General features: G+C 33.9%; 2 protein-coding genes across 14 annotated transcripts; both read right to left on the reverse strand.

Moving 5' to 3' along the window:
• Positions 1–1,722: 1,722 nt before the first annotated feature.
• Positions 1,723–12,950, reverse strand: LOC139809593 (glutamate receptor ionotropic, kainate 2-like). 12 transcript variants are annotated; one of them, XM_071772568.1, is made up of 17 exons: positions 12,837–12,894; positions 12,618–12,717; positions 11,556–11,637; positions 11,299–11,457; positions 10,765–10,994; positions 9,275–9,432; positions 8,871–9,012; positions 8,072–8,374; positions 7,494–7,712; positions 6,876–7,082; positions 5,460–5,544; positions 5,076–5,352; positions 3,789–3,987; positions 3,416–3,641; positions 3,148–3,263; positions 1,989–2,135; positions 1,723–1,914 (listed from the first exon to the last, which is right to left on the reverse strand). In XM_071772568.1, the coding sequence occupies exons 2-17, from the start codon at positions 12,618–12,620 to the stop codon at positions 1,792–1,794; spliced, it is 2,676 nt and encodes an 891-aa protein (XP_071628669.1). In that variant the 5' UTR covers positions 12,621–12,717; positions 12,837–12,894; the 3' UTR covers positions 1,723–1,791. The 12 variants fall into 12 exon arrangements, with proteins under 12 accessions (XP_071628669.1, XP_071628672.1, XP_071628676.1 ...); XM_071772571.1 differs by lacking the exon at positions 12,618–12,717 and having other exon boundaries at positions 12,837–12,950; XM_071772575.1 differs by having other exon boundaries at positions 10,765–10,898; positions 12,618–12,932.
• Positions 12,951–13,300: 350 nt separating this feature from the next.
• LOC139809591 (glutamate receptor ionotropic, kainate 2-like) lies at positions 13,301–27,250 on the reverse strand. Of its 2 annotated transcripts, XM_071772564.1 has the most exons (17): positions 27,079–27,242; positions 24,455–24,552; positions 23,872–24,021; positions 23,101–23,288; positions 22,324–22,481; positions 21,690–21,831; positions 20,909–21,211; positions 20,218–20,637; positions 20,024–20,108; positions 19,672–19,884; positions 19,503–19,566; positions 18,889–19,087; positions 15,382–15,524; positions 14,788–14,870; positions 14,319–14,434; positions 14,074–14,223; positions 13,301–13,676 (listed from the first exon to the last, which is right to left on the reverse strand). In XM_071772564.1, the coding sequence occupies exons 2-17, from the start codon at positions 24,537–24,539 to the stop codon at positions 13,494–13,496; spliced, it is 2,682 nt and encodes an 893-aa protein (XP_071628665.1). In that variant the 5' UTR covers positions 24,540–24,552; positions 27,079–27,242; the 3' UTR covers positions 13,301–13,493. The 2 variants fall into 2 exon arrangements, with proteins under 2 accessions (XP_071628665.1, XP_071628667.1); XM_071772566.1 differs by lacking the exons at positions 13,301–13,676; positions 14,074–14,223; positions 14,319–14,434 and having other exon boundaries at positions 15,360–15,524; positions 27,079–27,250.
• Positions 27,251–27,426: the final 176 nt, after the last annotated feature.

A 27,426-nucleotide genomic window follows, 5' to 3' on the forward strand; every position in this document is an offset into this window, starting at 1 on the left:
GGAGAACTTTCGTTCGAACCAGCGATTCTTCTCGGCGTTATGCACGCGCGCACAAAGTCGTACGTCATGTCGAGCCGTTTAATGGCCTTTTAATACTACCTTACGAGCGGCATGTTTCCCCACCCGCACAGCTCTTTCTGCCACAGCTCCGGCTGGACGCTACCTTTGAATAAGGCGGCCAGGCCGACGGAGACGGCGCGGCGGTACGAGAGGAGCTCGCTGCGAGATCTCGCCGTGCCGTTGCGTCTCTCCATCGGACGCTCTGTCTCTGTCCGATATAGCAATCGGAAGATTCTTTAAGGGTCTGGTGTCATCGGTCGAACCGCGACTCGTAAATCGGAGACGAATTCCCGGCGGGGAGAGAAAGACAGAGAGGCTGCGCGACTTCTCGATCGTTTAGCGACCGGAGAGAGCAGATCTCTGTTCGTGAGGATACCTACCAGCGGTTACGCGCCGCTGCGCGTATCTCCCCGCCGCATCTTCTTTGTTGCTCCGATCACGCACGGATGACTGTACCCATGGACGTGCACACGCGAGTGTGCTTACGACAAAATGGTTGAGATAAGCTACGATCCTTAATAATAATCCTATCCGATACCAAGAATTCAGTTGAGTGTCTAATAACTAGACGTTTATCGTCTTATTATGACTGTTAGCGCGATAACATTTGTGTGTATTATTAGTAATTTATTTGTTAATATTTTCTAGGATTGCGGTCTCAGATTCTGGAATAGTGACGGATTTAGTACAGCGTTCGATTATGTTTTTTTAATATAAGATTAATCAACATTTGATTTCTGATTCCCGTTTCTTAGCTATTGCTAATTATACGATACAACTGCTATTAATTTTATTACTATCGCTGTCGGTATTTTCAAACGATATAATAGCACAATGCAAAATTTATAGGAACTGCGTTAGGAATTGTTTTACGAGCATCGGAGAATAAAGGATCCATGTTCCGAGTTGCCGCGGTGAATTTCTTTAAGGGGGAGTATATAATGCCGCCGGGAAGAACTGCAGTGCATCGCGTCTAGTAATCTGTTAGACAACCCCATTATTTGCTCGCTCACCCACTTGAGTTGCATTAGGAGGAATTTTCACGGAGATCTTCCATTATGCATCGTACGTCCGCGAGAGTCGATTGCCGTATTTAACGTCGACAGGAACGTTTCTTGCTCGTCGATAACACGAGAAGGCGGAGGTCCGCGATCGTTACGTCATTCATTGGCTGCAGGGAAATGCAGATTCTGGTGCGACGAATTGCTCGCGCGTAAATTGGCGCATGTATACGTAACATTTTACGACATATATCGAAGGATGCGCGTATAAATAATCGCGTGTTGACCGGGCGTTAAAGTGTAACGTAAAATTTTATATCATTCGGGATGGTAATACGTTTCCTCTCGTCGCATTCACGCGCGATTTGAAAGCGCTGTATAATTTTCAGGGACGTTTGATCGCGTATATACGAAGATTTCCTTACGTATACGTAATACGACGATTTGCCGCAATCGTCGGCCCGATTATGGTTTCAAGCGAAGCATTTATTTGCGAGGTACTTATTTCCCCGCGTTATTTCAGCCTGCCCCAGCGCTGCCGGTAATCATCATTAAAATGCATTCGCAGAAATTGCGTGATGATATTTTCGAATCTCTTCGAATCTCAGTTTTGTTAAAGCCGGCACAATATCGTCTCCCATAAATAATACTGTAACGGAGACAACATTGCAATTTCTATTTTATTGGGTTAAATTTGTGTACAGTTTGTTACGGAAATGACATGTATTTATTAGGAATCAGTGCTGTTGTTTGTTATCGTTTCAACGGACTTCTTCCTTCTTTTGACGTTCTTCCTTCTGCTGCATTTGATTAAGAATTTTAACTCTTTTATGAGTTCTTTTTTAAAGGATACCTGCAAAACACGCGATTCCTTTTAAAATAATTTCGTAAAGCAAATATAGAAATTGTAATTAAACATGTAGTTACGTCGTGTCTGATCGCAATGTTTCGAATGTTCCAGAGAAATACGCATCCCGCAAAAATCCAGGACAACGCAACGCCGCTTATCATAATTAAAAATACTCCACCGACGTCCTCCAAATTCAATGGCTGTACTTGGACTGCAGTCTTTTCCTGAAAACCAAAATTTCAGTAATGACAGTCTTTTATGCAAACCGATCATATTATAGTTTAAGTGGCGTTAGATTAAAGTTTGCGGAAACTAAATGTAAATTTTTCCCTCGGTAGGAGTTGCCTCGTGTAATAGGGTAAAATTTATCCAAAGTAGATAGCTTCCTAAATCTGGAAGTGAGCGTACACGCTTCGGCTTTAACTTTGCTTTCCAAACGCGCGCAGGTACTTATTTCTGAGTTGCAACATCATCTTTACACGTACGAACTAAATCGGCGAAGTTTAAGTCAGGCCAACTATAAATGCAGTTAAATAAAGACAGACGTGAAATACTTCGTCTGTGCGTTTTATCTGTTCGCGTAATCAAGCAAAAAAAAGAGGAAATGAAACAGAAGAAGGAATAGAAAGTTAAAAAACTGATAAAAATATATAAGTGGTTGAAAAGAAAAAATTTGGAAAATTAATAAAAGGTTTATGTAACAATTTTTGGAGACAAAATTAAAGTTTATATAAATAACCTATAGAAAGCGAAAGATTTGTAGTCAATTCAATTATAATCTACTTAGAGTTAGACTTGAATAACGTCTATACTGTTTAAATCACTATAGATCTAATCTGGTAAGATATCTTATAGTCTAGTTGGATTTTTAAATTGTGTCAGATATTTATACAGATATTAAAATTTTTTTTTTACTTGTATATGAATTCTTTATAAATGGATGGTTTTTATCTAAAAAGTGTTATAAATATATTAACACTTTATTAACTCTTAATTAATTTGAAGAAACAGTATCAAAAGAAATTATAAGAGAAAGAGAAAGAAAACCCTTTGGAATGACGTGCATCACAAAAATTGTGCGATATGTAGCGCTTATTGTTAGTCAGGGTGTAACTCGTGCGGTTGCAAGTTTTAATCATTATGTATATGATATGATATGTTTTGAAGATTATGCAGCGTTTGACGTAATCTACGTAATTTTTATCACGGTACAACATGAGAACATAAATATCATACGTCACACGTATCACCGCCTCGTTTCTGTTTCCACCACTTGGTTTGCAGCTCGTTGATTACACCGGTTTCGTGGAGTTTTAGTATGGCGCCACTCAGATCCATACGGTAAGACGCATCTGTCATCAGAATTATTTCATTAAAACAGTCAAATTATTTTAACCGTTTTGTCGAATTTGCGTATAACGAGCACCAATCGAGAGCAATTAGCAGTAATATAAATAACTCGTCCCAATTGTCGCTATTGTGTAAATTTCAGTTGTGAACCGACCTTTCTTCATCGCTATCCCGTAGCTTTTGGAATCTAAAAGTCCACCGATCTGCGTAACATTACACTTTCTTTGTTTGATGTATTCAATTGATGAGGATTCCATGAAGTACGCGTAATTTTCGTTCTGCACCTTCCGCACGCCGTCCTCGTTACTCTTCATAAGTACTTCGTTAGCATGATCCTTCATGTAATTATACATAATCACATACGGTTCATACGTGGAATCCTGCAAAACGAGATCGACCGCTCCGAGCTCACTGGGCATTTCCATAAATAATAACGCGGAATATCATCGTCAGCCAATACATGTGCTATCTTAATCAATACTTGTTGACTATTCCTACTTCTTCCTCTTGCTGATCATGTCACTCACCTGAAAGAAGAAGTACGTTGAGCCGTTTATTTTTGCGCCGTACTTGATTTTCTGTTGGTAAGCCAGTTCCTCCGCCACTTGAAAAGACCACACGACGGATTTCGTGGATAACGCGGCTGCCAAATTGGCGATATACGTGTTCCCAATGATCAGGGCGAAGAACCACCATGCAACAGCCAAAGCTCTCGTTGAAATTCCTCTGAAATGCATACCACAAGTTTCTCGATCTCTCTTTTTGTTTTTAAGATCACGCCTTTAAACAATTAATATCAAATATTTTGTGTGCAAGAATGTTTTAATCATGGGAAAAACATAACTTAATGATGATGATCCGCTATGGACAGGGCGACGTTAATCGCAGATTTAGATTATTTTTCAAACGTGCTGTTTAAATTCTACTATGCTTCGGCCAATCATAGAGATCTACAAACCTCTTAACTTGCCTATAGAAGTTTGGTCTGCTCACAATCAGATAAATTAGAATTGAAGCCGGTGTATATATAGGGTGTCTGAATAAGTGTACTCGCAGAGGGCAGGTGGAGTGGGTTAAATCAACTTGCTTTTTAGACAGTGCTTCTTTCAATGTCTCACCGCACGCGTAGCAACGTAAACGCCGGACTGTCTCTTCGATCGCCAAATCGCGCAAACGCATGCTGATTTGCAGACTTTTATTAATTAACCCATCAGGAACAGGCGCCTGGATTGATTTTTACACCCCGGTATCGAAAAAATAAAGCTCACGTTACAGTAATTTTGTGCTTCTTCTGTTTTTAAAAATATTTTTTGGTTTCTCTTTATTTTTTTTAAAAATGTTGAGTAAATCCATTTACATATTGTTTTCAAACACTAAAAAATTATAGAACAATAAAAAAATATGCAATATGTAATTGATAACAATGACTTTTAATTGGGGTGTAAAATCACCCCAGATGACCATTTATGTAAAAAAAAAAGAAAAAAAAAACAGGTACCCGTTTCCGAATTAATAATTTATTATTTATTAACATAATCGCAAAACGGTACAGGACTTTTCTATTCAGTTTAACCCGCTCTTTACTTATTCTTTACGCGTGTCATACTTGTTATCAGACACCCTGTATATACGAAGTGAATCACACTTATTAATCGCGCGCACCGCAGCCGACTCTGCGCGACGCGGCGCAAAAACCTGCAGCGACATGAAGTTCCATTGTGCGCTCAACAACTTGTTTGGTTTCATGCAAGAAAAACATCCTCAAAGCACCACACTCCGCAGACATTGACAAGCTAAAGTGGGCATCGACTCACGCGGGTGCGAATCCGGTAGGAGACTTCAAGATGGCTCCGCTCACCAGAAACGGAGTCTCCGTCAGAGTGAAGGGTGTTTCCAACACCTCCGGCTCCTTGATGCACGGGTACGGATTCTTCCATTCTACGGGACAGAGTTTTCCAATCACGAATAACAATGTTGTCACGGTGAGGTACGCTCCGATCAGGTACATCCAAACGTCTTTCGAAAACGGTCCCAGAAAGGATAGAAAGCCTGGAGGAGCCTTTGTTGGCATTCTGTAGAGAACGCTTATACCTGAAACATTATTTGATCCAAGCATATAAAGTCTGGAATCTCAGTTTATGCTCCATACCTGTCGATTGTAATACTATAATACGAATATATTATGTACCATCTTTTACCTAAGTTCATAAACGGGCTCGTAAAATCTACAGCTTCTTCTCTTGTCGCTGTGATCGTCAGATCCGTGATCGCTAAATCCGCTTTCTTCAAGATCAAATGGGAAAAATTTAGCGTGTTACACAAATCTCTATGGAAAATATTGAATGTGTGACAAAATGTTAATCTATCCGATTTTCCATTGATTATGTTAGGTACGTTTTTGTATCTCTCTGTTAAATTGTAAAATGAAGAAAAAGGTGAGAACGTATTTTGAAAATATTAATTTAAGGGAGTATTCTGGTTTGAAAGGTCGTAAAAAGAGTATTTTTTGTAGGGAAGAAATAACGTTAAATTTTGCATGTTTTTTAATCTTATTTTAAGGATATATTTTTATTTTCTAAATAACAAAAATTTTTTATGTTACATCCTGGTCACAAGAAGTTTGCAAAAAAATGTATATGGACGGTGTAAATACTGTATGTAAATGACTCTAGCTATTCTAGGTATCTGAGACTCAAAAACCAAAAATTTTCTTATTCAAGAGAAGTATAATATGACTATCGTCTGAACTAGAATCAACATTATACGTTTATTAATTTTTTTTTTTTTTTAATAAAATACTAACAAAATTTTAAGGAAAAACTATAATATTTTAAATAAAAAGACCGCCATTTTGTCGAGAATAAAAATATTGGTTTAGTTCTAGTTTAGACCATAGCCTTCTTCTAAATAAAAAAATTTTTGGTTTTTGCGTTTTAGATACCTACCTAGAACAGCTATAGAATTATTTACACCGTCCATATGCGTTTCTTTGCGAGCTCCTAAGTGATCAGGATATAACATAAAAAAGAAGATTGTTTTTGTCAATTATAAAATAAAAAGATATTCTTAAAATAAAGCTAAAAGAATAACATGCAAAGTTGAACGTTTTTCGCTTCTTTCGTTATTTTATTCTTTCGTTTCCTTACAAAAAACTCCTGAAAAATATATTTTTTATTATACGAACTTTCAAACCAGAATACTTCTTTAAGATAAATTTAATTTTGTATTAGTGATAAAACCGACTTTAAGGGCCGGTTGTTTCAACCTGTTGGTAAACTAACTAATAGTTAAATCATATATGTGTCTTTTGTTTTTCCTTCAAATTAAACAAAGATAGACATATGATTTAACTATTAGTTATAGTTTACCAATAGGTTGGAACAACCGGCCCTAAAAAATAAAATTATTGGAAATTATTAGATTCTACCGACGCGACGCGCGACGTATCTGTGAAGAGGCAACTGCTTTATCGATATAAGAAGCTACAACGCGTTGCTCTCGTATTGTATATACGGTGAAAGGTAGCAGCACTACTCGCGAACGAAGTCGATCGAGTCAATATTCCATTTATATGAGACAAAATCAAAACGCGGAAAAATATTTCATTGACTTACACCATCGATTATTTTTCCCAGCATTCCACTCCATTTCTTGGTTACATTATTAAATGATCCGTAATCGTTATCGGTCTGAACTTCAAAGGTATAATTAAATCCCAGCATTTTGCTCATTTCTTGAATTAAATCTATCGCGAAGCCTTCATATCGATCATTTCCAGTTACTACATGGGATGATATTTTACGCATTCCGTACGGATCTGTCTGGAAAATATTCCATTTTAATCTCTCGAGAACAGCTTTTTTTATCTTATATCTTTATATCAGTTTAATATGCAGATTAAGAGGTACATGGATTAGTAGCATAAATGATGAAGTAATAATTTTTAAATAATTGTTACTTTCTTAAAAGAAAATATAAAATCAAATTGTTAAAATTTATTGTTAAATAACATTCTTTCATTCGATTACTTGTCATTTTAGTAGTAGTATTACAAGAGTAAAGTATTTTATCAATAAACTTTTTACATCTTTAATAATTTTGTTTTATATTACCAGTAAAAAAAGTTGCGTCCATTTTTTAAGTTATTCCTTAAAGGTTTTTCGTTGATAAATTTTAGTTAATCATTAATTTAATTTTTTAATGTAATGTCTACGTTGATGGTAGGGACATACTAGCGATATCAGGACAAGAAAATGCTTATCACGTAAGCTTTTGTCATCGTCTACTCCGGGGATTCTGTATCCCGGTTTCCATTGAATACCGAAATTCGTTTCCCATCTTCCGACTTTATACAATCCTCCATTTCCTAGATTTACGATGTCTAGTTGGAATTCGGTTCGGAATCCAGCCGTGTCAAATCTTATTAAACCGGTCAGTCCGTGTATTCTCTCCTGTAGGTTAAATGAAAAGTTTATACGGATACATGCACATTATGTAATTTACTTTCTTGATATGATCTAAGAAGTATGCACGGTTTCACCAGCACTTTATTTGCCGTCTATAAAATTTATTTTTTTGCATTATTATAAAAAAATAAGCACATATATTCAGTGAAAAAAAAATTATATTACAAGGAAAGAATTATTTACAATTGGGGTAAAATCGTATTTATCTAATAATCTAGAAGTTATAATTTTTTAGATTTCTAAATTAATTCTAAACATATACGTATGTATCTTTTGGCAGTTATGAAAAATATTAGTTTTGTCCTATATGTATCTAAATTGTTGTAAACCATAATTGCACATACGTTCCGCATATAATTACTTAAACTGAAACCATGCTCCCAAACTTCTGTGCTGTTGCAAGACAAATTTTTCAGATTTCCCTTGATGCCCTTGCGTAATCGCGCGTAACCGCTCGCGAAAAGTTGTACCGCATCATAAGCAAGTGCCGCTTCCACCCTTAAGTGGGAACCGTCTGGCAAGTTCCAGTTAAAATTCTGAGACCGGAGGGTACGTCGGACAATTGAGCTTTTTGGATCGATTAAACGTACGCCCGTTAAATTCACTCCGGAGTACTGGTACGGTTCTAAGTTTAGGGTCTGCAAGTCCTAATGATCAAAAGCGTATTACATGATAAACACATTCACGAATCAGATAATTAAACGTAGCAAGTAACATTTACTTCGCCAGCAATTATAATTTACCTAATTAATAGTTAAGATTTTTTAATCGACCCAACTGGTTATAATAATCGTCATGACAATATGGATTTTGATCCTTTTAAATTGATATAATTTCGATGCTTCTATATAAGCTTAAGCACATCATATTTAAATAACGTCTTGACGATTAATTTGACCAAAATCGATGGTCGTATTGTCATGACGATTATTATAGCCAGTTGGGTCGATTAAAAAGTCTTATCTGTAAATTAGATATAATTAAACATATTCATTATTTCGAATACATAAGATTTTTCTTCGTGAATTTGTAGCTATAATATTTTTAAGATATTTGATTTTTTTACAGTTATATCTTCTGCAACAATTAGATTAGATTAATTAAGCGAAGTGTTAGAGATTATGAAAGAATTCGATGTCTTACCAAAGAAGTAATAATCACTCTATATCTTTCTGACATTATTCCGACTTGTTGTGCTTGTTCGAGAACAGACGCAAGAATATTGTACGAACAGTCAATTATGAGATTTCTATATCCAGACATCTTGACTTCCTCCATGGTTTGCCTGGCAAATAAACCGTCTCGTTAACTTTTGAATAGAGCGCATCTTCAGAAAAAATCTATGGCGACATGTGCGGCTGCGGGAATGACGTTTGCTTCATATCCAGACAGTCGTGTCGTAAATCATCACGATATTTCCTGGCGTTTACGACGGGGCTAAATAATGGCACAGGTGCATAGTAATTTTGTTTGACAAACGTCGCTCGCGCATACAAGCAGGTTTATACGAGGGACGACCTATTTATATATGGTTCGAGCACGCATACCTAAAATTTGGTCCACTACCTAAATGAAACACCATCGCGAAAGTAGTATTCAGATTTTGCAATTTGAGCAGGCGGTTTATACGTATCAGGCCATCCGTGTTGTCGTAAATTATTGCATATTCTTTCCACTTGTATTCTTCTATTAAGTTTTGAAAGACCTATGCAATTTTGGAAATTGATATCTTTTGAATAAATGTATTCAATAATTATCGAGTATTCAATAATATATTCATTAAATATAGATAATTTTAATTTTCTTTGCTCTCAATTTTGCTTAAATTACGTTTGGTTAATAAATTCAATTAGCAAACAATGAGCACAACACGTGAATAATTAAAATAAAAATAACGCAGTAAATTTGAAGTGATATTTATCTAAACATTGAGATAATGTTTGAACATTTTTTTATAAATATGCAACCTTTTCTATTTGGTTTAAGTACTAGATTAATTTCGTATTTTGGTAAAAAGACGATAATTAATAATAATTAATGGTAAAAATACGATGATTAGCTCCGATCTCACGGATTTCAATGATCTTGACGTGTATTATCAAAGACAGACTCTGTAACTTTCAAAAGGTTTTAACTGTCGCTCGTTGTTTATTAAAAAGTTCAATTAAAAAGTTATTAACAAAAGAAGTTTAAAAAATATAATACTTATTTCTGAGTACTGAAAGACATAAATAAGACAATAATAATGAGACAATAAACCAGCATGTATGTGGAAATGGTATATATATGAGCGGGGAAGAGATTCCGCCTCTCTTTCTTCCTATATCCTCATTCCAAAAAACTTACATTATTGCGACAGATCTTTGTATATTTAACTGAATGTTTAGGCGGAGCTTCTTCCCCTGAATTCCTACCTCGAAAAAAATTGACCTAACCCATTATAATTTTAATTTATAAGTAGATTATGAGTTATAGATCAGGTTTTTCGGGATAGGGGTGTAAGGAACGGAACCCCACACGGTTTTTTTCCCCAATGTTACTTATAGTCATAAGACCTCGTAAATATGCAAATAATAAAAGACACTGTTTTACATTGAAATAAGCATCTATAATTGTACAGTTCCACATGGGTGCCCGTACAATGAATAAGTATAAGTTTAATGATTCTTAGCAGATTTATATTTAATTTTTAGTTTTTAGATATTGAATACATTGCGCAAATATCTGCTAAGAATTTTATTAAATGTGTACGTGGTCAGAAAATTACATCCTATTCATTAAACTGTTTTGTATTATTAATAACTTTTTAATAAACAATGAGCGACGGCAGAAGCTTTCTGAACATTACTAACATCGTGTCTTTAACAATATATGTTAAAGTCATTGACATCTGTGAGGTCGGAGTTAATATGCATAATTACCAAAAAGTTTTCAGCCAAATCAAGTGTATACCTAATTGTGAATTCAGGTTGTTTGTAGATTGAAAGCAGTTTTTGTTTATAAGTTGCCGAATAAATTTATAAATAAGAATAAATACCATGGAGAGCGAGTCGGGGTGCGGATGCAAATTTATTACATTGCCACGTTTCAGTTCGGAATCCCATCTGGCAGCGATATAAGGTATGTCCAGGGTATCGCACATACTTTGAACGTAGCTCGCTGTCGATTTGTCTTGGGGACCAAATATTCCGATTACCCCGTCGTCTATCAGCTTGCACGCTGCATGATGCAGTTCCCAAAAATGCATAATGTGATCTCGCAAAAATGCTTTGCATGCATTATTTGCATTAACAATCGAGCACTTAATCGCGAATAAATTGAAGCATTATCTATCACTGTGTATATAAAATTTACAAAATTTACTTTTGGTTTTGTAACACTTTTTTTAATACATAAGTAGTATATGGAAAAAAAATTTATATGCATCGTAAGATTTTCGGATGTATGCATGTTGGGCGCGCGTGATAATAAGAATCCCAATAGATTGTACATGTGCTATGTATAAGAAACGTTTGAAAGATAGGAAATATAAAGTTCTGCATTGATTTAAGCGTAAAAGAAAATTGTATACCTATATTTGCTACTTGGAATGCATTCTTGTTGATTTGTTTCGTTATGGGTGTTAACGATATATTTCTCGCACGTTCAGGGGTAGAAATTTTCTTATTTACTGCTTCGATTGATATTTCAAACGCTTTTTCAATCATCTCGTCGCCGTCGAATAAACCTCCTGCGATCATAACAATTTCAACGATACGCTGGATTAGTTATCGTTATTCTGCTTTTACCCGCATGTGTTATTGTTTGTGAGAAACACGGCGAGCTTACCAATTGATATGCTCCTCGGAAGTCCCAGAATATGGGGCATAAATGCAACAGTGACGTACAGGAGTAGCATTTCTCGATCATTCTAAAAGAGGATCGTTCTAATAGCAGCGCAACTAGTAAATGGCACAGAGCACGCATTACGGAGCTTCAAAAGTAAACATATTTAATTGTGGGAGTGTCTTTTTAAGATAGATTGAAATTCAATTTGCTTTTGCTTGTTATTGCCACTGCATTAGTGCTCTTGCTTTGCCATCCTAGATGATCTAAACATTCGCAAGCGTGCTAATATGATACATACACACAGTCAGTGTGGTATATTTAGACATTTCTCGCTGTGCCAACGTACTCTGCCAACTACTCTACAGCTTCTCTCAATCTATCTGCTGAAAATAGTTGTCGATACACTGACAGTTTCCGAGAGATGTCAGTGGTACGTATTAGATTCGTTTTTTTTCCATAATTTTGAATATAGAAATTTTGAATATGTTAATATAATATACGCATTTTATTCAAATAACCGAAATAAAACGTTCCAGAGATATTATAAATTGTTCAAACGGCATGTTAATCTTTGAATGTTTACTAGATACACACACACACATTAGAAAATATTTTACACAGATCTATTAATATTACTTTTTTCTACAAATCTCTGAAATCTACGATCTTGTTAAATAAAATTTTTCATGTATGTAATTAACTACTCTATGAGACGGAAGTTAATCATATTTTAATTGGTATATAGTAACATTTTACAAACGTAAATTTGCCTTTACAAAATTTATTTTGTGAACATTTTCCCCTTTGCTCAAATTCATTCATTCATTCTTGTTCAATGAATTTATTATTCTGTATTGCTATATAGAACGTCCCATTTATAAACGTACATAATGTGCGCATGTATTCGGCACATTTTTAAACCTTGATCTCGTTAAAACAAAGCGCTGTGTAGTTCGACGTGACATGAATCTGTTTATCATTCGCGCGGCTCGTTGCCAAAGTAAAATTCAGACGGCATTAGAAAAGTGCATTAAATAATTCCTTTAACACAAGGAAACAAACCATTTTTGGATTCTAGAGCAATGTTACGTGGTTATCGGCTTCAGATATTCACGCGACAGTCCATTTCACGTGATTTATTACAAGCGTCTTCCGCCCACGACTATGTATAAAAAGCACTCATGTTACATTCGTTTAATTTCGGAGTTGATTAACGGCATGAGATCACTCGCGCGAGATTAGTTGTACTTATTGAGAAACATAAACACTGAAAAGAAATACTTGGACACGAGGAAAATTCTCCGTATTATCGAACTTGTGTATACCGCGACCCACCCGGCGCTGTCGGAGCTAGTGGCTATACTATTCCATGGTTACTAGTTGTCTGCACTTGCAAGAGCTCGAAAAGTAGGTAATAGAACCGTGCTCTCTCGGTATGCTGTGCTGTTTTGCGCATGATCATCGTGACTTATCTGGATTGTTAGGTAGATCGTTTTATCATTATAGGTGGCAATCATCTTCTATAATTGCCATAAATAGCCGAGAATTTTATGTAATCGACAGTTAAAATATTTAGGATAAACTGCCGAAAATCATCCACGTCCAATTTATGTATTCTTTGCATAATGTTAATGCTTTAATAATGATTTTTTTATGTTGAGGTTTGTCACTATTATTTCTCCCGATTTTTCTATTACTTTTATTAATAATTAATGTGCAGAGGGAATGAAATAATTTAAAATAAATTTGTCGAAAAACTGTATTATATATCTCTTATAATTCTTTTATTTATTATAGTACACAAGTGCTCTCAAACTATTTTCGATGTAGTTTATGTTAATTTAATGATTCAATTCGACATTTGGAGCCATTATGAATAACAAAGTAGTAAATCTGTGAGAACAATAGTCTTCTTATTGTTCGAGATTTGTTCCGTCATTATTTGTCGTTAGTTGGTGACGTTCTTATTACAGTTGGTATAAAACCGTACGGGGGAGTACATTCCCTTGTACTACCATTTTCACTTTTGCTGGACAATCCACTTTTTCTTCGTGCCGGTTTAGAGCCACTGCATTTTGCGATAAATTTCAGTTCGTTTATTAATTCCTGCTTAAAAGGCACCTATAAAGTAAATAATATATCATGTACTTGATAAATAAATATAAATACGTTGTGAAAAAAATAAACAATTGTAGAAATATTCTTAAATGTTTCACGAAGCTCTTCTGAATCGCTAATTATTCATAATTCATCGTTATTTATAATTTATTTGAAATATACTGAGTTCAAAATTATTAAATTAACGAAATTGTTTAAGATTATCATCATGATGTGTTATATATTAATCACATCATCTTTTAAGTGATGATACAGTTACATCATTATTTTATATATAATTATTTAAATTAATGTTGATTATTCCATGCTCTGTGTTGAAGCTGTACTGGTATTCGGAAAATTCGGTGTGTATTGATGAAAAGCAATACAATTGCATTGTAAGTAAAAATAGTCCGCTTACATTTTCTCGAATAGATGTTTGGGCAACATCCCAACACAATTCGAATATAGTGTACACGCAGGATAAGGCGATTCCTATGGTCAACACTAAAAATACTCCACCCACATTATCGAGATCAAGTGCCTCCGCTGTACTGGATCCACTACTTTCCTAAACAGCGATTAGTGATAAGTAGATTAGATATAGATACGATATATAACATATATTTTATAATAACAAAATCAGTATTAAATCACATCACTCACCTGGCATTTACCTCCGCCTCTCTTTTGCGTCCACCATTTTTTCTTGATTTCCTGAATGGTACCACCTTCTGATAGTTTTAAGACAGCTGTGTTAATACTGTGTAGATATTTCGAGTCTGTAACACATTTATCTCTATAAGAGTATCTATATAAGAGTAAAGTATGCGTGACAGAACTATATAGATTTCTCAATTATTGTAAGATTGGAGTACATTTTTTACTAATGAGGGTTATTTTACATTACAGCATAATATTTTAGAATCATAATATTTAAAAAAGTTAAATAATGAATAAAGTGCATCTTTAATCTTGGATAAATCTGAGGTGGTAATAAACGCAAGTTGATCTTATAGTTAATTTATATTAATAATACCGATTTTTGTGTGTATTGAAACTATGCATAAAATATAAAATATTTGACCATGCTTTATTACTACATATATGCAGATATTATTTAGATAAAGCTTACTTTTTTTTATTGCAATTCCGTACCCCTTCTCGTCTAGGAGGCCACCAATTTGCGTGAGATCGCAATGTCGCTCTATCTCATATCTGTAATATATATATATATATGTATATGTGAAATAAATAAAAATAATAAATTAGAAAAGAGATATTGTGTGTGTGTGTGTGTGTGTGTGTGTGTGTGTCGTACCCCGAGAAGAATACTATCATAACTCAACAAATTTTTATTTTGAGTTAAGCCCATAAAAAGTATGCCTAAAATGTTATTTACGTGTTATAATAGTGTTACAAGTCTATATGTGAAATCCCCTGTACAAGGCAAAAGTGCCGTTATTCTTTTAAACTGGTTATGTTGCGGTTTCCTGAATAAATAGTGTCATAAGTGAATTAATAAGTGAATCACAGTAGACCTCTTCAAAAAACAGTATAAGTTTTATTATAACACAAAATATCATAATTGTATTTGTGTTAGTTATCTCACAATTAAAAAAAATTGAATTAAATTTGTTTTTTCCTCTCTCCTGAATATGATATATTTTTGAGTTGTGTTACTGTTTTTATCGGGGTGCGATATACATGTATAAATAGTAAGTAATACTCGATTGAAGCAGATTCCATCAAAAAAGCGTAGTCTTGTCTTTCGGCCTTCACTATACCGTCTTTATTATCCTGTACGAGTACGTCCTTTCTATTGGCTATCATGGTTTGGTACATTTCCTGGTATACAGGGTAATTGCTATCCTTGGAATAGACAAAATTTTTTCAAAGAGTTGAATTAAAATGCAACTTACACACTTATCATGCTTAGGTATTTCTAAATAGTATGCATTTATTGTATAATTTCTCTCTCAGAAATATTTATTTACGTATTATTAGAGTAATGTTGTGTCAGAAAATTATTACTCTAAAATTACTTTGTGTTATTTTTTAATGGTTAATTGTTACTTTAATTCTATACATAGAACATTCGATATATAGATTATCTATTCATTATCTATTCTATATATAGAATAGATAATGCTAATAATGCTAATAATCATATAAAAAGTTATCGAATGTAATAGAATTTATATTTTTCTATAGGGGAGACCGGGGCTATGTGTCTATACTTTACGCTTTTTTCAAATTTACTAAAAAACTAATAAAGATATTTGGCTAAAATTTCAATGGTGTAACCTTTCAACCTTGCTATAAAAAAAAACATAATTAGAATCGTTAATCTTTTAACATTTTAAAGAGGCGAATTTTTTAAGTAAGGCAAGTCAAGCGTGTAGACAGATATAGCCCCATATGCTAGGCTATCTGTCCACATACAAAAAATACATTATTTGAGTCAAAGCAGTAGTATAAACACTTTGTGCAGATTTTTTGACAGAATTCCTGCGTGGAGCTGACTTTTCTTTATATATGGTGGCATCAAATTGATTTTAAGTCCGTTGCAAAATCAGTGTGATCAGTTTCTTTTGTCCTCTCAATTCTTTAATCTTTTTTTGTATTTAGGGCCTTTCTTTTATCCTCGGTAGCGCTTGAAATAAAAAATATCCAATAATTTAAGACAAACTCATATATTTAACTTGACGTGTATTTTTAAAATAAAAATTTGGTGACGATTCTTGAATTGCAGGATCAAGTAGCTACTCGTAGGTCATTTTTTTTACAGTAGCGAGTGAGAGCCCGAACATTTATTCCAAAATCTAACGCTGTTTTTGCGACAAGATTTTCGCTCGATTTTTATTCTTTTAATCGCTCTAAGTATAGTTTTGTTGGATATGTTTACTTTATCCGTCTTAAGGAAAATCTTTTTTTGTAGTTACGCACCATTATCTATTTATAAAAGAACAATCCTCAATTGAAGTGTGGACACATTGCCCCATCAAAAATAGGACAGATAGCCCCGACCACGTTTTCCAATCTTTAACATATTGCGAATTTTAAATTATGCGGAATTAAGATTTGACGCTTCTCACACCTGATAACTACATATTAATTGATAATATTATGAATTGTTTAGGGGAGACCGGGGCTAAAACGTCTACGGGGTAAATACGTCTAATCAAATATCTCGGAACCTGTCTATTGTGCGAACTCGCTATTAACATTGTAAACGCGCCTGCTTATGGTACCCATGTAACCAACGGAGTTTCGGCAGGTTACCTGCCGTGTTATGATTTTTACGAGGGTAAACGTGTTTTTGGAAGGTGAAAATTACATTTTCTGCGCGTGAAAATTTTGTAATATCTGCAATAATATTTGCTCTCCAAATCTCGAGGTACGTGATTATAAAGAGTAATGCATGCTGAACACGAATCCAGTGTAGTTTTTTCATTATCGTTGATGTCTAATATTTCGTGGGCGATCAAACCTGAAACTTGTGTTTGGGGCTAATCCGTCCGGGTGCATTTCCAAGGCATTTCCGGGCATTTCCATGCTCACTGCATATTATGGGATATGGATGAGACGGGAATTACAACCGTTCAGACACCGAATAGAGTCATCGGACGTCGAAGAGTAAAACAAGTCGGGCGAGTGACTTCTGCGGAAAGAGGAACCTTCGTAATGATTTTTAAATAATGTTTCGCATAAAAATTTTAAATAAATTTTTATATTTTTGTCTTAGAAAACAATTATTAAAATGTATCCTATCATTTTTCAGGATTAGATGTATGTATATGTTTTGAAAATGCAGTGCAGACGGCTATACCTCGGCATTTTTGAGATTTCAATTTTTCCATTGTTTTTGCTCTATACCAACGACGAAACAAAGCGACGTAGACAAAAATTTCCTATATAAATTTTGTAGCTAAAGGTTCACTCTTTACAGTGGTATACTACATTTAACTACAATTATTTATTTTGTTGTTAAAAATTGGCACCGAAAAAAAAACGGACGGTTTAGCCCCGGTCTCCCCTATATACTTTAATTTGTACTTTAATAGAGTTAAACTACTGTCGCACAACAAATTTTTCGACCGTCGAAAAATGTGAATAACTGTTTTTGCTTTTCTTTTAACGTATAGCGTCTGCGAGAAGCATCGCAAGAAAACAAACAACATTTAAATCTCTTACATAGGGCATTTTTCAACTATCTGTTACAATAGTAGAGACATCTGTCTTTTAAAACTTGAGATAGTACTACTGTGGACACGTATATATAGCCCCCGGTCTCCCCTATACGAAATCGGTTCAAAAAGTTCCTGAACTTTATCTTTATAATTTTTAGGGGTTTACGTATTTAGCCCTATTTCGAAAGATCAAAATATTCGACACTGAAGACATCAAGAAAAATTCACAGACGAACTTAAGCGTGATAAAAAAAAACGCGTATAGGACTGGTTCTAGAAGTGGAAACGGGAGTTGGGAGTGGTGTATTAACCGAGAAGGCACATATTTCAAAGAAAATAGGGAGCTGAATAAGTTTTAAGTAAATCCTAAAAAATTATAAAGAAGTTCGGGAACTTTTTGAACAGACCTCTTATATTATTATTAATTAATTAATTATATATCTACTTGTGTTTCGCGTGCAGGATTAATTACTGTCGTATTTATAAGAAACGTTGTATGTGGTATAAATATTATTATTGAAATTTTCTTTCACTGATAAGGTGTATTATACAAATCATAAGCACTGAGAATATTCTGAAAAAGCTATACGTGAAATTACTTTTTATTACATATAAAATGGGTGTTTTATATTAATATCAATTTATATCAATTTTATAAAAAATTGAATAAAGTTGAAAGTCAGAAACGTGATTTTATTTAATATATTGAATGGCTTTATGTAAATTTTAATAATATGTGTGTGTGTTTTGTTAATATAAATTTGTTAAAATGTCTGATTTATATATAATACATCATATTTTTCTTTAATTTAAAATTTATAATATCTTATTGTGCAAATTTTATAATTATTCAAGTTTTTTAACTATTTAAAATTGTTACATTATGTTTTAAAAATCCATAAATTAAAGAATATAGTTCTGTAGAAGAAGTGTAAATTTTTTAGTGTAAATTGTTTCAAATTGGCCATTTTATATGCAATAACTTATTGTTGCAATTTTTTAGTGTTATAAAAATTTCGACAAATTTCGAAAAATTTACCTACTTTGAAGAAGTTGAGCGTGGCTCCTCCATCTTTTGCGCCATATTTAATTGTCTTCTTTTTTACTAATCCTTCAACATTGTCAAAAGGCGACAATGAACTTTCTACAGTTAGACACGCAGCCAGATTAGCTGTATAACTTGACACCATAATAAGACAAAAGAACCACCAGCAGCTCGCAACCATTCGTGTAGAAATGCTTCTGTAATTCAAATTTTGAGATTTAATTCTGGTTTATTAATTTTTAATTTTATAAGAATATTTTTATTTTTATAATGTATAAAATTGTACATTGGAATCATATAAAATTCTTGAAAACTGACAAGTAAATATTGATAATTAATATTATAAGAATTTAAAACATGAAATTGGCTAAAGTAGAGAGTAAATGATCAGAAAGTCAACATAAATATCTAAAGAAAGGAAAGTTTTATATTTATGTCCGTATTTTAGAATTATTTAAGTGATGCAATACACATTGTTTTGTATTTTATTTGTAAAAGAATTATTTAATTTTTAAATATTTTATTTTTGATAACTCATTCAATATTGTCGTTTATATAATAAAAAAATATAATAACTATGTTTTAGAATATGGACAAATATTTCACACTCACATGGGTGCAATTTCGCTGCCTTGCTGCATGATAGCGCCTATTGCAAACCAAAATGCATTTTTACCTGCAAAATTGTAATTTTTTAATATTTGGATTGTGTGTAGAATAGTTTTATGCTACAACAAAATCAAATTTATTTAGCTTATTTATAGTAATATTAAATTATTACATGTAAATTGATTCTCGAGCACTTCGGCTTCTTCAATGCAAGGGTAAGGATTGTTCCATTCTGCAGGGCTTAATCTACCGATCGCAAACAGTAATAACGATACTATTATGTAAGAACCTATCAAGTAGTACCAGACATCATTTGAAAATGGCAATAAAAAGGAGAATAGATTTGGTGCCGCTTGACTTGGCTTTTTGTACAGTATGCTTATTCCTGTAAAATTGTAATTTTTTAATATTTGAATTGTGTGTAGAATAGTTTTATGCTACGACAAAATCAAATTTATTTAGCTTATTTATAGTAATATTAAATTATTACATTAATTTCATTGACCTAAATGTCCTAAATTTACCTAGGTTCATTATCGGATTCGTAAAGTCGACGTAGTCTTGCCGGGTGGATGTGATTGTAAGATCCGTGATGGCCAGATCCGCTTCCTGGAAGACCGTTATATCTTTAATTTGTGAATCCCGAATTATGTTGGGGCAACTCTATCTTTTTGTTTTTATTTTATTTTATATTTCTCGACACACATTCAATACTAACGTCAGCTATAATTTTGCCAAGCATTCCGGACCATTTTCCAGTCTTGTTATTTAACGATCCGTAGTCCTTTTCGACTTGCAAGGTATAATTAAATTCAAGTATTTTGCTAAGTTCGTCTATTATGTCTACCGCGAAACCTTCGTAACGCTCGTTGCCACTTAACTTGACAATCGACTCTTTTTCCATCCCATAGGGCTCTGTAAGGGATATCAAAACTATAAAGGTTTTATTTTGTATGAATCGAACGTCTGATTTTGGAGTACTGATTTCTTGCAGCCAATCGACATTCTCTGCTGTACTATTCCATTCGCCAATTTTTATCAGACCATTTTTAGTCAAACGTACGATATCCACTTCTATATTACTACGAAAACCATCCCTATCAAACTTGACAAGGCCTGTTAAGCCTCTTGTTTCGGTCTGAAAGCGAAACAGCATCATAAGATTTGCTTCTATAACGAAAGAATGACACAACGAATAAATTAATTCAAAGATAAGAAAAATTTGTTGTAATTGATATCACAAGAATTAAGTATGCCAGCGATTTCGGTGTTTTGTATTCGTTTGTATTCTTGAAATTGAAATTGCAATTGATGCCAATCAAATTTACATATAACGCGATAGGATTAAAAACACTCGATATGTTAGAAATATCTGAAATATTTAAATTAAAGCATTTTTCACATCTTACCGATCGCAGAAAATTGCTTAAACTCAGTCCGTGTTCCCATCTGACAGTGCCATTGCATGGCAATGCCCTGATGTCGCCCTTGGTAGCATCTTTTAATTGTTTGAAAGCTATCGCAAATAGCTGTACCGCGTCATACATGAGCGCTGGTTCAACTCGCAGTTGCGAGGGGTCGTCTAGGTCCCATTCCTTCTTATGCCTGTCCAGAATTTTTAACACTGTCGGATCTTCAGGGTCAATCAAGCGCACGCCGGTGAAATTAACGCCAGAGTACTGATATGGCTCTAAATCCAGAGTTTGCAGGTCCTGTCATGCATGCGCATTCATCGGCATGTATTATATTTAATCCGTTAGTTCTTTCGGAATGTAAACGGTATTATGCGCGCAAAGTTATACTCGTATAGTTTACATATCATAAAAAATTCATATTATAATATTAATGAAGCTTAGGACGATGAGATATCTAATGCACTTGTAGTGTCAATGAATACATTGAATTAATTGTTAAAAGTTTCTAGAATTATTTGCATGGATCGTTCTTATAATATAATTTTTAATTCTCATGCAAAATTTTCATTTATATAATAATTAAACTTCCACTAAATTTATTATTAACTTCCGTTAAATATTGTTATTGCAACATTCATGTACTTTTTGCAGAACAGAAAATTTTCAAAAGTACAATTTTTATATTTCAAGTAAAATTCTGTTGCGAAATAACTTTAACTGTTATATTATTCTATAATTTTATTTTTAACTTGTGGAAAGGCTTTATGTATCTTACCAGAGAAGTTACAATCACTTTGTACTTGTCGGACAAAATGCCAACTTGTTGGGCCTGGTTCAGAACGTCGTCGAGAATCTCGTACGAACAGTCGATGACAATGTTCTCTATTCTCGATGTTTTGATTTCTTCCATTCCTTGCCTACAGACAAGATTCGATGCTAAGCTGTACAATTAACTAACTTTCTTCTTCGAAAATTTTCTCCATGAATTAATTCGCCGATCTTACTAGTCCCACTTAATCATTTTCGACGTTGACATAATTTCCATACTAAAAGCTATCTATGGTTGTCTTGTTGAAGAAATGTCTAAAAGTCACTTATTGAATATTTGAAAAGTGTTATTACATCCTATAATGGCCATTAAAAATGCTCACATTTTATAATAATATATTTGACGATTAAGAAAATTAATGTTGAAACAATAAGCGAATGATGAGCATATTTTATATGTGTATAAGAATTATTAATACGATTGGTATATACATATATCTACATATATAAATATGTAAAATCAGTTATTCATGACTAATATTCTCAAGCAAGAAGACCAATTTTCTCGCGATCGTGGGATTGAAAAACCTTCAAAATATTTATACTTTATATTGCGAGATTAGATATTTCTCATTGTATACCTATAATTCGGCCCGTAGCCTAAATGGTACATGAACGCAGAGGTGCCATGTGCGTCCCATCGCTCCAGCAGTGGACGTATGCGAATCAGACTGTCGGTGTCTTCGTACAGTATTGCAAAGGATTTCCATTTGAACTCTGTGACCAGTTGATTATAAAGCTGTAAAAGATTTGACGGTGACCATTATATCAATATGGGAACGGGTTTTCGAGCGGGTTTTATTGAATATATAAAACATAAATTAAGATAAAGAAAAAGTTAAATAAAGAAAATTGAAGACATAGAATACTACAGATATACTACCGATCAAAAGTATTTCCCAGCTTAAAGAAGTTTGATCAGAGATGCGTTTATTAATAAAATTATTAATAAAATGAAGAAATCAATAATTTGCTACATGTTATTTAAACAATGGTAAACAATTATTTGACAAGAAAATAACATTATTTTAAATTTTATCAATGTGGCCGTCACGTTTTACAGCCCAGAGTTTTTGGTATCCTGTTGATTAATTTTGTAATTAATTTTTGGCTTCTAAATACATCAACGTATATATATCACTATATTCTACGATAATTATAAATAATTCGTTAGCTTTCATTTTTTATCTAATGCATATAAAAATTATATTTTATTTTTGTAAATATATAATTGATAAACTTTTTTCGAGAAAATTAATGTCTGTTGAAAAGCAAGACACAATTGTATAATTCATATTATTTATATCAGTTACAGCGTATTTAACGCGATATTAATCTTTTAAATTTCAATTACTTACTCGTGACAACGAGCTTATATGCGGATATACATTCAGACCTAACCCGCGCGGCTGAGAGAGGTCAAGATCCTGTCGCACAGAGATATGTGGTACTTCTATTGTATTGCATATGCTTTGCACGTGCTCAGCAATCGCTTTGTCCTGAGGTCCAAAAATACCCACTATTCCAAATTTCAGCTGTTCGCATACTAAATATGTCGAAAAATCGATTTTGTACGATTAGAAGTATACGTTTAATATAATCCCAGGCTACGTCATTTCGATCACACTTCCGGAAAAATAATGCGGTAATTATATCTTTTGGAGAAAATTTGTGCTATGCATGTAAGAACAGTTTTTTTTACAACGATAAATTGTGTTCACATTTTCTTTATATATGTATAATTAATAAAATGTAAATTGTGGAAAATTGTATGCCCGATTAAGACGGAAATGTGATCATATATAATATTTATTTATTAGATATTTTAGTTTAAGCATAAGATTATGTTTAATATTAAGCCTATATATAAGAAGACACAGTCAGATGTTCAGTATAAAATGTATGATATATTGAACGATATGATTTGGTATCAAACACGTTACTCTAACATTTCCCTTACAAAAATTCAATACTGTAAGTGCATGATTATTTGGCTAGTGATCAATTACTTATTTCGAGTATTAAAAGTACTGTTTTTAATGCTTTTAATACGCAAAATAAGTAATTAATTAGTAGCCAATTAATCACTTGCAGTATTAAATTTCTGTACGGCTCGCTAGTAGCTTTACCTTTCAATGATGCTTCGTACGCATCCGCTTTAATCTCTTCTATTATCGGTGTCAAGAACACATCCTCGTCCTCAACCCCGTCTTTATTCACCGCTTTCACCGACGCTTCGAACATATCCAGGATTTCTTCATCTTGATCGAACAACCCCACTGTAATACATGGCCGGCTCTTTTTAAAATCGAGTCTCACTGACACGACCGAAATAGCTCACGAAAGAGCTTTTCCGTGAAGTAGTGCGCATCAATGTGTGTGCGCAAATCTGATTCAACACAGTTCTTCCAACATTTCTTTTAACATTTAAAGATATTAGCAACGGTGTAATATTATGCTCGCCATGGTGCGAAAATTGAATAATAAGAATGTTTTAATATATTCATAGATTTAATAAACATTATAAAATTGCATTTGGAAACTATAATTTACTGCAACATATGATATATTTTCTTTTGATATTGTAGGTATATTATATATATAGTGTAATATAGATTTTAAAATCCACAAAAAAACATGGATGCGGAAATAATGCCTTTTTATATATTTTATTCACATTTTATTCGTCAATCATATTGATTTATATCTTACCTATTGGTACCTTCTTGGGAAAACCAAACACACACGCGTGGAACAGGAATATCGGCAATAATATCAGTAGAGGCTTGGTCACCATCTTATGATCATTCCTGCGTACACACAATGAATAGAATTAAAATGCATCAGCTTACCGATGAGCATCTTGACAGGTGCAGATGTGTATCCAACAAAGTCAGATATAAACGGCACGTACGCGCCAAGCGCCACGTATATAGCCAAATGGAAAGGTCTTGAACGAGTACTTAACTGGCCCGACGTTATATAAACTAACCAGAAGGCACCGCGCCGCCTGAAAGTCGCTCTCGGCGCGCATAAATATTTAGACCCGTCTAAAATCAATCTTTCAATATTGAGCTTTAGGTATTTGCTTGATGCTTAATACTCTTAATAAATCCCTGTGCACCCTCTGAGAGATCTCCACGTTACTTTTTCGAGTTTATTTTTCCGTTGGAAAAATATAAGTTCTTTTTTTCTGTCTCTCTGTAATATGTTGTTACAGCGATTATTAGACTGTGCGCCATGAATGAAGTAAATCAATAGTACGTGTTTGTATAAGCAATTTGTTAGCCATGCACGATACTAATTTTGATAATTTAATATCCGATGCATGCAAGAATTGTCATTCTTTTTCAGTTGTCTAAAAATTCTTGGGCAGATTTGATAAAATTTTCTTGATCAAAATTGTCTATTTTATTTGGCAGTGTGCTACGTTAGTGCTACATTGTAAAATAGATATTTTTATAAATATACATATATGTATAACGACATTGCCTCAAATTGTCTATATGAACACAAATAAAATTTTGCGCATTATATTCTACTCAACTCGTCGAATAAAAGTTAATTACATTAAAATTCTCTTTGCTGTCAAAAAATCGTTTCTGAAATAAACTGTGCATAATATTATCTTAATGAAATGGGGCATGTCTCTCTTTTTTATTTTATATGTATTTTTATAAATTTTCACGGTAAAGTTTTCGAGAGATAAAATCATTAAATGTTTTTATTTTATATTAGAGATTTTTTACTTGACCATTATAGACAGGCATTTTCCTAACATAATTTTAGACGATTAAATTAAATTTTTGTTTAAATGAATTATAAAAATAATGAAATTAGCTAAAATTACATCAACTTTACATTCTTGAAACTTAATTCTTTAAAATTTTTCTTAAAGCTGACAAAAAGTCTTTAAATTCCTCAATTATTTAATTATAATTCGATACCTATGCCTATTTTTGTTGAGATAAATTTGAATGTTGGTATTTATAGAGAAGAAAATATAGATGAGGAATCACAAAAGTTCTGAGTATACAAGTTATATTGTTAAATTCGTAGTGTCATTTATACTCAACTTGAGTCATTTTTAACTATTCCTATAAGTCGCCACTGCTCCTATACTCAGTACGTCGTTAGTTTAACTAAAACAATGTTAATTTAACTAAATCAACAAAGTTAAAATAATACTGTTTTGTGTTAAAATAATAAATTTCGACACACATGATTGTTAAAAATAACAAAATGTTATTTAACTCGAGATATTGGTTTAAATTTTATCCTTTAAAATCTAACAATGTACGTATTCGTAAATACGTAACTGATAAATATTTATTATAATCATGTGTTTCTCGAAATGATTAGTTTATTTGAACCTACATAAATACTCTTCTCAATTGCTTGTTATATGCCGGAGGCGCGAGCAGCGTCTACCTTGAGCGTGTGAATTTTTAGCGACATCGTACGCATTCGGAGTTCCACGTAGTCTACTGTCATCGTGCCAAGTGCACGCAGTCTGGCGCTTTCTTTTTCATTCATTCAATCAAAGCGGGTCTTTCGCATTCATGCCTATATATCATTACTTGTCACGGCCGAATTAGATACTTCACAACGTGCCGGTGCTGTTATTTAATCGTATTAAGCGTAACAAATAATTAACAAACATCGAGGATTTTGCTGCGATCAAGGATTTTTGTGACGGTCCAGCACACGAGGTCGACACGACGCCGACACTGTAAACTAACGAAAATCTTAAGAGAACGCATAACGACGTCGATATATTTAGACGCCGAGCACCGCCGCCGCCACCGGTGCTTGTCGCGTTCGCCGTGTGACATAGATTTCGACGATATACAATCGAAGATATTCTTTTTTCTTTAGAGAATCGCCGTTGCATGTAATTCTTCTGTCAGCCTCAAGAATGTATTTGCTCTATCTCTTTCCTGTACTTCATTTGATGTACTTATCGTGATATCTGGAGACACGAAGGGTACATTCTCCCCGAGAATAAATCTATAGTCACTTTATCAAGTGCGTAGTCGCACGTATCGTCGCGTTCGAAGAAACAAACTTGGCCAGACCAATTTCCCAGATCTCTCTCTAAACTCGTTTTACTTTGGTCGTTTAAGATTTAAGACTCAATCACTGGCTGAAAATTCTCGGGGGACGGGGGAGCGGAAAAGATTTTCAAGGGGATAGAAGCGCGGCGTGAGTTACATACAAGTTTTAGTTTTATATACCAAATGAAGCACGTATAATCGGGATTCAACTGATAGCCGAAACGGGAAAACGGCTATTCCCCGCGAGTGGATCGTTCCCGAGGGCTTGCATGGGCTTACCTAAAGACGTGACGTTGCGATTCGTTCCACTCGGCACTTTTGAAGACGCGTGTGCTTTACCGTACGAAACTCGCGCGGCACGCGACTCTAAATCCGAACGGCATGGCATGGCATGGCACTTCTCGCGCGCGGCTCAACCCGGCAGCGCATGCTCTAAACTCCCTTCCTAAAATTTTCACGATCCGTCGTGGCGACGAGGAACGCTTGTCGTCCGCGTCGTCGTCGTCGTCGTCGTCGACGGGCAGAGTGGGAATATAATGTGCGATGGTACTTTCAGGGAAACGTGTCAAGGATTGGTCAGCGTCGGTATCACAGAGACCTAAGAAATTTCAAAGAAATTTTTATATT

Source organism: Temnothorax longispinosus, chromosome 3 (assembly GCF_030848805.1).
Source record: "Temnothorax longispinosus isolate EJ_2023e chromosome 3, Tlon_JGU_v1, whole genome shotgun sequence".
In the NCBI taxonomy this organism is placed as follows: domain Eukaryota; kingdom Metazoa; phylum Arthropoda; class Insecta; order Hymenoptera; family Formicidae; genus Temnothorax; species Temnothorax longispinosus.

Bases quoted from the DNA above. Each gene is read 5' to 3' on its own strand.
- LOC139809593 (XM_071772567.1), bottom strand. The intron at 11,458-11,555 runs GTAAGCTCGCCG...TTATGATCGCAG, and splicing joins TCCGAGGAGCATATCAATTG to GAGGTTTATTCGACGGCGAC. The intron at 7,713-8,071 runs GTATGTGCAATT...TTTAACCTACAG, and splicing joins TAAGTAATTATATGCGGAAC to GAGAGAATACACGGACTGAC.
- LOC139809591 (XM_071772564.1), bottom strand. From the start codon at position 24,539: ATGGTGACCAAGCCTCTACTGATATTATTGCCGATATTCCTGTTCCAC. The intron at 19,088-19,502 runs GTGAGTGTGAAA...TTTGAATTACAG, and splicing joins GGCAGCGAAATTGCACCCAT to AAGCATTTCTACACGAATGG. The intron at 13,677-14,073 runs GTAAGCGGACTA...TTTACTTTATAG, and splicing joins AAACATCTATTCGAGAAAAT to GTGCCTTTTAAGCAGGAATT.